Consider the following 12,310-nt stretch of genomic DNA (forward strand, 5'->3'; position numbering starts at 1 on the left):
CAGAGTGATATGAATACTGCAATGGAAAATAATAATAATTTTTTTTTTGATAAATATCTCTAATTATAGTGCTAATTAACTTTTATTGCCCCATGAAGAACTTTCCTGAAACATATCATAGCTGTTTCTCTAAACTGTATTCTGCAAACTATCAACAATCTGGGGTATTTTAACTTAATTCAAAACTGTTCAATTAGACAGGGGTGTTTCAAAAACTTGCTTTTCTAAAAAATGGAGAGCAGTAGAATTGTGTGTACTGAAAAGCCACAATTAAATGCTATAAGGAATTAAAAGGAAAAAGGAAATCTACTATAAACTTTATATTTCAATTCTGGAGTAAAGAATTAGAACATCTAGTTTTAGAGACTCAATAAGTACAAATTTTAACAAATGTGAAATATACTTCTGATTTCAAAATAAATTTCATTTGTCAGAATGACTTGTTAATTGGATCCTCCAGGAATGTTTTAAAAAGGATGGATATTACATTTTAATGGCATAAAATTAAACAGCTTACTTAATTCATACAGTATAATCTCACCTTGCCAACTACAGTATAGTGACTTTTGGTTTCAAATCACTAATCTATCAATACAATTTTTGAAGAAACATTATGGAGGAGGTAGATGAGGGGAAGGATTTACAGTATTCATGTTAAGGTCATAGGCCCTAATTACAGATAAAAATACATTTTAATTACATTAAAATAAAAATAAAAGCAGGATAGAAATATATTACAATTTGGGGTGGGTTCATCAATGGGCAAAAGCAGCCCAACAAAATTTCTCTATGTTCAAGAAGACTGAATCATACTGATCTGATAATGAAAACTGTACATAAAAAAGATTAGAATTTCCAAGGTATTTTACCAAGTAAGGAGATAGAGGGTTCTATGATCCTTATGGAAATAAAGTGCAACAGAATATGAGATGTAGTTTCAATACCCCTTGTCTACAGTAGCATGCTTTTAGCTGATAAGGCACTTTTTTGTATGGGCTGTTCAAAACTACTCTGGGGAGAGCATTGAAGTATATTAAAGTTAATACTCTTTGGAATTTGGCAATGGTTATATGACATAAGTATCTTGCTGGTTTTTACAAGAAAATTTTTTGACTGCTGAGGAAATTTTCTTAACTATAGCAGATTGGTCCTCTTGAGCTAATACAATACTGAGGTATTTTTCTGAAATGTGCAGTTTGTCATTACATGAAAAGGTTTGTTTTTAATTAAGCTTGGGACACAGCAAAGATGATAATTTTATGTAATTGAAAGAAACTTAATCTTCTGTTTTTAAGGAATAGATGCAGAAACTGAGCTTGTGATCTATTTTTGAAATGTCTTTGTGTTCTAAAAATAAAATAATACAATATGCTTCTATATGGTCCAGATAAGCTTAAGAATTCAATTAATTTTTATTGTTAGCTGTACTTTTTATGTGGAGTTTTTTTCTTGTTAATTCAGGGTGTTGTTGTTTTTTTGTCATGGTCAAGTTATCTTAATCACTGTCATATATTTAGGTTTTCATTCTTCATAAGCACTGTACTTTTTAGATATTATTGTTTTTTGTATTTTACTATTTTAATTTTAAAAGCTTAGTTTTTGTAGCAATATAAAATTGCAAACTGACTTGGTGGGCGTTGCTTGGTTGGCATGGCAGGGGAAGGATACTGTAAAAACTCCATTCCCACCCCACTCCAGAGGAAGGTTACTACAAAATCCCCATTTCCTCCCGATCAGCTGGGACTCGGGAGGCAGAAATAGATAGGGGTGGGGCCAGTCAGAGGTGGTATTTACTAGTTCTCTGAACTACTCAAAATTTCTGCTACCGGTTCTCTAGAATTGGTCAGAACCTGCTGAAACCTACCTCTGGTATAGAGTCTCTGTAGTTAAAGTAGCTATTAAGGCCAGGCAGATGAGGGTGGAAGGGTGGTGGGAAGGTCAGGCAGAATCCAGCAAGCCCATATAATTTTTATTATTCAGGTTTTAGATACATGTTTTGGCAAAATGGTTTCTTTTAAAACTTACTACATTTAAAAGGAAAGCCAATAATGACGCTATTTCAGAAACAAGAACGCACAAGATATGTATTGCTTAAAATATATTTAATATGTTCCTTTATAGACTCTTGCCTCTGTTTCTCACCATAACACAAAACCTTCTCAATTTCTGTTTGTTGAGCCAAAATAAATTTAGCAGCCATGCATTTTTGCAGTCAATGAAGCTGAGCATTATTGACCCGGCTTTTGTACTCATCCACAAAGAAAGAAATGAACATTTCTTTTTCGTTCTGCTTTTGCCTTAGGTCAGATGACAATTCCAGTTCTGGAACTTGGTCCAAGTATATATAACATGTATAAAACTCTTGTTATCGTGACCTTTAACTGGGTGAAACAGTGCATTATAGGGCAGCAGTTTTTGAACCAATGTAACTCAGATGTGCTAATGTACAGAATGTGTCTAAAATCCAGGACCAATTATTCTCGAGGAACGTTCACATTATTTGGGAAAGTTGTGGCTGTTTTAGTGCTATTGGATACTGCTGCAGTCACATGATCTTTCATTTTCAATGTTCAATGTGAAGTTTTCCAGCCAGTCTTGCCATCCCTCCCTCTTTCCTTCCCTCACACCAACTGGAAAGAATGAACTCATCATGTGGCTCTTAAAGAAGCAACAATTTTAAGGTGCATGAAGAAAGGCCTGAATATCCCTATCTATTGGACCAGATGGACTATGTGCATACTTCTTAAAAAAGATTTCCACTAATATAGCAGAACCCCTAAGCATAATTTTTGAAAAAGCTTTCACGACCAGTTCCCTTCCCAAACTTTGGTCACTGGCCACAGTCATCCCTATCTTCAAAAAAGGAGACCCCAGCCTAGTTGAAAATTACAGACTCCTTGTTGTGTCACCTGTAAAGTAATGGAATCTATCATCAACCAATCCATTACCCTCCATCTAGAAACAACCAACCTACTCTCTGATAAACAATTTGGTTTCAGAAAAAATTTATCATGTAATTTACAACTTCTTCACTGCAAAAACATATGGACTACAAATCTTGAACAGGGCAAAGCAATAGATGCAATTTACATAGACGTCTGTAAAGCCTTCGACTCAGTAGTACATGATAAACTTCTCCTAAAACTAAAATCAAACGGCATCTCAGGACCGCTCCACAATTGGATAACAGCTTTTCTATCAAACAGACAACAAGTGGTCAAAATTGGCAATGCTCTATCAAACCCTGTTCCTGTTAAAAGTGGCATTCCCCAAGGCAGCGTTCTGGGACCAACATTCTTCATATTATACATTAATGATCTCTGTGACCATATTACAAGTAATTGTGTTCTCTTTGCTGATGATGTTAAACTATTTAACACCACCAACAATACAGCTATCCTCCAAAAAGACCTGGACTTCTTATCTGAATGGTCTAAAACTTGGCAACTCCAAATCTCAATCAGCAAATGCTCAGTCTTACATATTGGAAAAAAGAACCTAAACACTAAGTACAAGCTTGATGGACATTACCTTACTGATGACCCCCACCCTGTTAAAGATCTTGGAGTTTTCATATCAAATGATCTAAGTGCCAAAGCCCACTGTAACTACATCGCAAAAAAGGCTTTAAAAGTTGTAAACCTAATCTTGCATAGCTTCTAACCAGAGCATATAAAATATTTGCTAGACCAATTCTTGAGTACAGCTCGACTGTTTGAAACCCATACCACATTTCTGATATCAATACAATTGAACATGTCCAGAAATATTTTACAAGAAGAGTTCTCCACTCCTCCGAATACAACAAAATACCTTATGCCACCAGACTTGAAATCCTGGATTTAGAAAATTTAGAACTACGCCGCCTTCGACATGACCTGAGTTTAACTCATAGAATCATCTATTACAATGTCCTTCCTGTCAGACTACTTCAGCTTCAATTGCAACAATATACGAACACACAATAGATTTAAGCTTAATGTTAATCACTCCAATTTTGATTGCAGAAAATATGATTTCAATAACAGAGTTGTTAATGCTTGGAATACACTATCTGACTCTGTGGTCTCTTCCCAAAATCCCCAAAGCTTTAACCAAAAACTTTCTACCATTGACCCCTTATTCCTAAGAGGTCTGTAAGGGGCGTGCATAAGACCACAAACATGCCTACCGTTCCTGTCCTATTGTTTTCCTTCATTATATTGAATTAATATAGTTATTACATACTCATACTCATATATATGCTTATGTGTTGTATAGTTGTTTCATGCTTATGCTTATATATACTGTGTGACAAAAATAAATAAATAAAAATAAAATAAAATATTTTTTATTGCTTTATGTGCCCGTTCTCTGGCACTTATACATGTATTTATATCCCATCTTTGTTCAGGGACTCAAGGCACATACGTAGAGCTGCATCCTCCTATATTTATTCACAACAACCCTGTGAAGTAGGTTGGGCTGAATGTCACCAAGTTAACAGCTGTGGTTGCAGATGGAGTAGAAACTGGACTTCTCTAATGTCAATCGAGTATATCAGCCAGTATACTTTAGTTTTTGCCCATCCTGCTTCAGTTATCAGCTGCTTCCTATTCCGAAATTGAGTGTAGCCCGCCCCTTCCTTTGGCCATCAGAGATCAGATAGATTGGACCTGCCCTAGCCCTCAGAAAGTTACATAATTCTATTTTTAAACTTTCTCTGACAATTTCCTATAATTCAGTGGAGAAGTTGGCAAGGATTCTAAACTATTCTGAGTTGAGAATGGCAATGTGCATCACTGTGTTTAAAATAAATAAATATTGTCAGCAAAATTACACCATGTGGAAAGAGAGGGGGAAGTCATGGTCAAGAGATAACATCAAATGTCAGGATGTGTGAGAGAGAATTCGTAAACAAAGGGGTAAATAGATCTAACAAGACAACCAGTGATCCACTAGGTCATACTTTCAAAGCCATTTCCTTAGCTAAATAAACAGAATGACCACAGGCAGATTGCTATTGCTTTGGTTTTAAACCAAAAACAATAGCATTCTGCCTGTGGACTTTCAGTTTCTGTTTATGTAAGGAAATGCCTCTGAAAGGGTGACTCAATGGGTCACAGGTTCTCTAATTAAATCTCATCTTACAACGCATGGTCCTCTTTAGTCTTTTCTTGTGAAGATCAGAATCCTGGCTTTTCATGCATTATACATTTCTTATAAACAAGGAACAGGCAACCTTTTGATGGGAGAATTAACACTGGGAGGAGGGAGGGTGAAGTCCATGATGATTTATTTTATTTTTATTTATTTATTTTATTTATTTATTTTTGTCACAACAATATATGTAAGTATCATACAGAAAGGTTATATAGTATATAAAGGTATAAGCATATATATATATATATATATATATATATATATATATATATATATATATATATATATATATATATATATATATATATATATAGGTCTCTGATTATTCGGGTTTTCTCCCTCGTAAAATTGGAAGTGTCTTGGCGACGTTTCGTGAAGTCTCATTAAGTCACCTTCAGGCTTCAGCTCCGTGCTTCTGGGAGCAATGTGTGATTGCAGCTGTTTCTTCCTTTTTAACTGCTAGTGGGGGTTTGAACTGATTGGGTGGGAGCTTGGCTGTGCTCTGATTGGATGTGGGTTTTTTTGTGCTCTGATTGGCTGGGGGTGTGTCCTGTTTGGGTGGGGGCTTGGTTGTGCTCAAATTAGTCTGAGTTGCAGGGGGATCTGAGCTGGTGAGCTGCACTGCTGCTGTTTGGCTTCGTGTTCGTGGTCGTGCTACATCTTCGTAGTGGGTGTCAGTCTGCTGCATGTATGGATTGGAGGGGTTTGAAATGGCTAATGTTGCAGCTGCGGTCTGGCTTCTGGTCCTTGGTCGTGCTTCCTGATCAGTGTGGGTTTGGGTGTGCTTTCTGGGTGGATGTGTGGTGGTGACATCCTGTGTGGACCTCGTGAGTGTGGGTCTGGTGTCATTCCTCGTGTTAGGGACACGTTTGTCAATAAGGGCAGGTTTCCAAATGGCTGGTAGGCGGGAGGTATCATCTCGTTTGTTCATGCTGTGTGGGCGTTTTTCTATCTCGATGGCTTCTCTGATTATTCTGTTGTTAAAGTGTTCAGTTTTGGCGATAGTTCTGGTCTTTTTAAAGTCAATATCGTGTCCTGTGACTTTAAAGTGTTGGACCAGGGAAGAAGTTGGTTCCTCTTTTTTGAATGAGTTCTTGTGTTCTTCAATGCGTGCACTTATTCTTCTTAACCACGATGCGTGCACTTATTCTTCTTAACCACGAACACGAAGCCAAACAGCAGCAGTGCAGCTCACCAGCTCAGATCCCCCTGCAACTCAGACTAATTTGAGCACAACCAAGCCCCCACCCAAACAGGACACACCCCCAGCCAATCAGAGCACAAAAAAAACCCACATCCAATCAGAGCACAGCCAAGCTCCCACCCAATCAGTTCAAACCCCCACTAGCAGTTAAAAAGGAAGAAACAGCTGCAGTCACACATTGCTCCCAGAAGCAAGCTGAAGCCTGAAGATGACGAATGAGACTTTCAAGCGTCGCCAAGACACTTCCAATTTACGCGGAGAAAACCCGAATAACCAAAGACCTACATACAAACACCCGCGAAAACCTCAGAAAACATATATATATATATATATATATATATATATATATATATATATATATATATGAAGAAGAAAAGAAAAACAATAGGACAGGAATGGTAGGCACATTTGTGCGCTTATGCACGCCCTTTATGGTCCTCTTAGGAATGGGGTGAGGTCAATAGTAGAAAGTTTTTGGTTAAAGCTTTTAGGATTATGAGAAGAGACCACAGAGTCAGGTAAAGTATTCCAAGCACTGATGATTCTGTTACAGAAGTCATATTTTCTGCAATCTAGATTAAAGCGGTTGACATTAAGTTTAAATCTATTGGTTGCTCTTGTATTATTGCAATTAAAGCTGAAGTAGTCTTTGACAGGAAGGACATTACAATAGATGATTCTATGAGTTAAACTTAGGTCTTGTCGAAGGCGACGGAGTTCCAAGTTTTCCAAGCCCAGGATTTCAAGTCTAGTGGGATAAGGTATTTTGTTGTTTACAGAGGAATGGAGAACTCTTCTTGTAAAATATTTCTGGACACGTTCAATTGTATTTAAGTGGTAGCACAAAATCTGCAGAGCTGCATCTTAAGGGGTGAGACCTGAATTTACTCCCCTTCTTTCTTGGGAATAGGGATGTTTAAACCATTTTTTAAAAATTATTTTAGGGTTACACATCACTTTTTTTATGTGTCCTGTCACTGATGAGGAATGAACTATATGAAAATATCCTTAAAAGTTAAAAGAGTTGAAGAGTATTGTGCCAGAACGGACAATAAAAAAAAATATCCTAACGATTTTGTTTTCCAGGAAATGAAAGCAAAATTCTTTAGTCTAGTTTTCTCTGGTACATATTGATCTACAAGAGAACATGTTCTATATTCATTTACAGAAAACTATAGAATAAAAAGCCCTTTCTGGAATGGCAATTTTCAACTTTCAAAATTTAAATAAAAAGTACAGAATTTCCAAACACAGATTAAGGCTGAAATTTACATGTAGTTATTTGGAAATTAAGCTACGGAACTTAATGGAATGTACATGTGAATATATGTCCATAATGCTGAATTGCAAGGAAAGGAAAGGAAATCTTTAAACAACAAAGACAATTTAATTAAAACATAAAATGATTTATGAGTGTTTTCATAGTCAAACAGAGTATGAAAATATATTAATAGAAGTCAACAGGTTTAAATATTGGCAACATTAAGTTGATTAAAAGCCTGGTTTTCATCCATTCTATACCCAAATGTAGCAGATGTTAAATTATTTTTATTCTTCACAAGTTATTAAGACAATCTGGACACATTCCGGTTCACTTTTAGCAGGGTTCTCCCCCGCTTTCCAATTAAAAAAAACATAAAGCAGAAATCTGTAAAGTGTGATATTACCAGAAGGAACAAGTGTGATATTTGTACACAGGTTCTCCTTCAAACTATCTTCAGTACCAGGCAGGGAGGAGAGTACACAATCTCTTTTTAGCTTGGCTAATTTAACATGCCATTTGAAAGTCCAAAAGGTGCTTTTTCAGGAGGCAACTGGTCTTTCTTGTTTTTTCTTTGAAGATATTTTGCTTCTCATCCAAGTAGCTTTTTCAGCTCTGACAGGATAGTGGGGAATGGAAGGATTTATATTCCTTGCAGACAGCTGGTGATTTGCATCCTTTTGTTGAAGCACTTGGAAGTTTATTTGTATCTTGGAGGTATCTTGTTTATCTTGGATCTTGGATAAACCTCCAAGTGCTTCAAGGACCCTCTAAAAGGATGCAAATGACCAGCTGTCTGCAAGGAATATAAATCCTTCCATTCCCCACCATCCAGGCAGGGCTGAAAAGGCTTCTTGGATGAGAAGCAAAACGTCTTCAAAGAAAAAAACAACAAGAAAGTCCAGTTGCCTCCTGAAAAAGCACCTTTGGCACAACCATGACCTGGATCTCTACAGACTTTTACGCATTTGAAAGCTATACTTCTTTGTACGTCCATCAGGGCGAGCCCAGGCATCGCATCTGCCACCGATGGGCCACCGAACGGGGGATGCAATTAAACAATCAGCATGTTTCCCCAAGGTTCCTCCAAAGGCTATAAAATCGGTGCGAGGTAATTTCGACCAGTTTGAACCAACCAGGTGTCTCAACCCAAATACCCGGCCAATGGACGCTTCTTTGAACACGGAGCATGATGTAGGTACTATATAGCAAGGCGTGGCCAATCCACGGCCGCTCCGGCTTCTAAGCGCGCTCGCGACCACCTCCTCCTGTTGGGAGGGAAGGGAGGCCATTTCAGCTGGCTCCGGGAAGAGAGGGGGACGCTTGGCAGCAAGCTGCGCTTCCTTACGGCGGTGCCGGGCAGCGCGCAGGAGCCAGACGCTTGCAAGGGCAGGGGTTGCGGTGTTTCTCCCGCTCGGCTTTGAGTTTCCCGGCTCAGATCCCCCGTTTGGTGAACATGGCAGGGCTGAGCGGCGGCCCCTTCAGCTTCGGGCGGTGCAGCCACGCCGTGGTGCGGGCGCTGCCGGAGTCGCTGTGCCAGCAGGCGCTGAGGCGGGAGAAGGCGAAAGAGGTGGACTTCGCGCGCGCCGAGCGGGAGCATCAGCTCTACGTGGGGGTGCTGAAGAACAAGCTGGGGCTGCAGGTGTTGGAGCTGCCCGGCGACGAGAGCTTGCCCGACTGTGTCTTTGTGGAAGATGTGGTCGTGGTGTGCGAAGAGACCGCTCTCCTCACGCGACCGGGGGCGCCTAGCAGGAGGAAAGAGGTAGAGCTGGGCAGGCGGGGTAGGGTGGGGTGGGGGCAGAAGGAGCGGGTGGGCGCCTCCGAGGTTGGTTGGCGCCAGGGGGGGGGGGGGGGGTGTTTCTCCTTTCTGCCTCTCCCTCCCTCACGCAGTTGGGAAGAAGGTGTTCCGAGCAACTTCCCGCCGTAGAGACGGGAATGCGGGGCGGCGCGCGCACGCGCGCAGGGGGGGGGTGCAGGTTGGATGTGGGGATGCGGCGCGGTTAGCAGGCGCCGCCGGCCCGCGTCTCCCCTGTTCCACTGACAGGGACGTTTTGCCTGCAAGGGCTGGAACCCGGGAAAACAGGCGAAGGTAGGGGACTTGAAAGGACGGCTCGCCCCAATGTATACCGGGAGGGGCAGTCCCGGAGGCCTCTGTCTGTGGAAAGCCCGAGTTTCCCTCCCCACCCCACCCCGCCGTTGGCTGTGGAGTGCGGTATTATTGTAAGGCGTGGCAGCTGTGCTAGAAGGCGGTGGAAGGATGCGCGAGAAGCGAGAGGGCGGAAGAGGTGATGGGAAAGCGAAGATGCTTAGAGAAAATGCCATCTCCCCGCCTTGAGCAGTTAACCAGCCTTCTTCAAGTTAGCGCGCTCTGGGCGAACGGGGATGCCGAGACAAAGTCTGTCTGCGTTAGCCTTTTCCTTACCTGAACCAGATTTCAACCCCTGAACCGAATGCTGAGCCTAGATGAATGGTGTCCTGTTTTTGAAATGTTTTGTCTAGTCAGTCTGACTCCTCTCTTGTGTTGCATCCTTCTCCTTCCCTCCCGCCATCCTTATTATCTTATATAATTTTCAGGGTCAGTTATGCTTTTGGGAGAAACTGGATTCAAATTAAAGTCCAGTAAAATTGTTTTCTTTTTCTTTTTTTAAAGAAGCGGGATCAGACATTATTACAAACACTAGGAATCTTTGGTAGTAAGTAAATCTGCCTAACAAACACAATGAGAAAACTAGGCATGGGTGTTACTGGGATCGTGTTTCAAATTCTGGGTATGTCCTTTGAAATACAAGAATAATAATGGATACTACACAGGTATAGCTTCAATGAAGAAACAAATTAGGATTTTGTTAAACAGTTTGTAGCGTATTAAGCTGCTTTAACATTACTATAAATAAAGAGACTTAGGTCAAATTAACGTACAAAGCTCATAAGCTATGCTCAAAGGGTTATTCTAAGGTAAGTATTTGTAAAATTGCGAACTTAACATATAAGTTTTGCACAGTTTTGAAAACTTTTGTATACCTTTTTATTATAACAGAAGTAGGTTTTACCCATTATGGTCAAGTATATATGCCAAATGTGAATAGTAATAATGGTTGGGTTACTTAAGTTGAATTATAATTAGCTATGCATTATCTTACATAAATTGTCTTCTATTTATTTTTGTAAGCAAAAAGACAACATGGTGAGAATTCTCCAGTATTTTTGTAGAAATCATTTGTATTTTCCTTTATTCTGTTTGTGATGCAATGAAGTGGGCAATAATCTGAATACTTCAGTCCTTATGTGTGGTACAATACATGTTTCAAAGTTTGCTTTTGCAATCAATTTTGTTGACATTAAATCATTTTATATTTATATTCATGTCTCATTTTGTTTCACCTTTTTCAGCTTGTTGATATATTGAATGGTCTACGCTTTTAAGACAGAAATGGACATGTCAGAACCCACTCTGTAATTGGTTCAGGCATACAGAGATAAGCTCAGTGAACTGGAAAATGAAATAAAAGCAGTCAGCACTTTTGGTCATAGCCAAAATAGAATAATGGCTAACTAAGAATAAGCTGCCTAATAATTCAACAGCAAAATAAATGAAATACATAGAACAAGAGAGCATAGAACAAGACATAGAACAAGAAAAACAAGTGTATAAATACAACCTAGAAAAGTTAAATGGACTTAAGACTCACTGAATTATCATGATTTCAAATATTAACGAAATTACTTTGAGTTATTTATGGTATGTTGCTTCTACTGGTTGCATATTTCTATGCTTTGGATGTGATAGTATGTTACAAGAAGCTTAGATGCTAAAAAACATATTAAAGACTTTTGAGTCCAAAGTATATTCATATGTACACACGTACACACTCATTTATTTTATTCACTTTCACATACAATGTAAATTCAATTAGCTTCAAGATCTGTAATCAATATCTATAATGCTGTCATATATTTTTATTTAAAAATGGGATAATTTTTGGTCATAATTTTGGCAACTATAGAAACACCTGTAATGTATTGATTTTGGCACTTTAGATATCATTTATAAAACACAACAGTTTGGGGTAAATACTTGTCATACCTCTAGAATCTAGATCATATCTAATTTTTAAAAACAGAAGAGCCCAACCCGAGATCACAGGCAACATGTAGTAGAGATTTTCCAAAGTTAGCACTGAATTGCATTTTATTGAAATAAAAAGTGGAAAGGCTTATTTTTGAATTTTAAATCATATTACTTGTAATTAAGAAAAAATAGTAGCAATCTAATTTTGAAGTTTAAATGTGATTTACAGTTTTCTGGGTAGCACATAAAGTACGATACCTATTGGAATCACTGAAACCAGCTGCATCTTTTTCTGAGTTTGTTGAATAATTCTGCAAAAAAAGCTGTATTTCTTTTCAGCAAGTGCTACATTTATGCCTATGCAAATTCTAAGTCATATTTTCAAAGCCAAATCAATGTTACATAACATAAATGTAAATGTGGCTTATTTGCTCACGGATTAATGATTTTGTTTTCTCAGTTAATATTGCCTTAAGCAAAGGAGAAGAAAAAATGAAAACCAAAGTAAAATGGAAGAAGTTAAATGAATGATATAGTAATCTGCCTTTTGTATATGTTGCAGAATGTAGTTTATGAATTAGATAATCCTTTGGTTTCTATTTGTGTTCAGTATGTATTGAAATAACATAATTAT

At 38.6% G+C, this 12,310-nt stretch overlaps 1 protein-coding gene across 1 annotated transcript in view; it reads left to right on the top strand.

Moving 5' to 3' along the window:
- Positions 1–8,285: 8,285 nt before the first annotated feature.
- Positions 8,286–12,310, top strand: part of DDAH1 (dimethylarginine dimethylaminohydrolase 1) — a 74,356-nt gene continuing 70,331 nt past the window's right edge. Inside the window, exon 1 of the mRNA XM_058174326.1 lies at positions 8,286–9,369. Coding sequence (XP_058030309.1) covers positions 9,064–9,369 — 306 coding nt within the window. The 5' untranslated portion in view covers positions 8,286–9,063. The remainder of the gene's footprint in view (positions 9,370–12,310) is intronic.

The sequence above is a fragment of the Ahaetulla prasina genome, chromosome 3, assembly GCF_028640845.1.
Source record: "Ahaetulla prasina isolate Xishuangbanna chromosome 3, ASM2864084v1, whole genome shotgun sequence".
Classification (NCBI taxonomy): domain Eukaryota; kingdom Metazoa; phylum Chordata; class Lepidosauria; order Squamata; family Colubridae; genus Ahaetulla; species Ahaetulla prasina.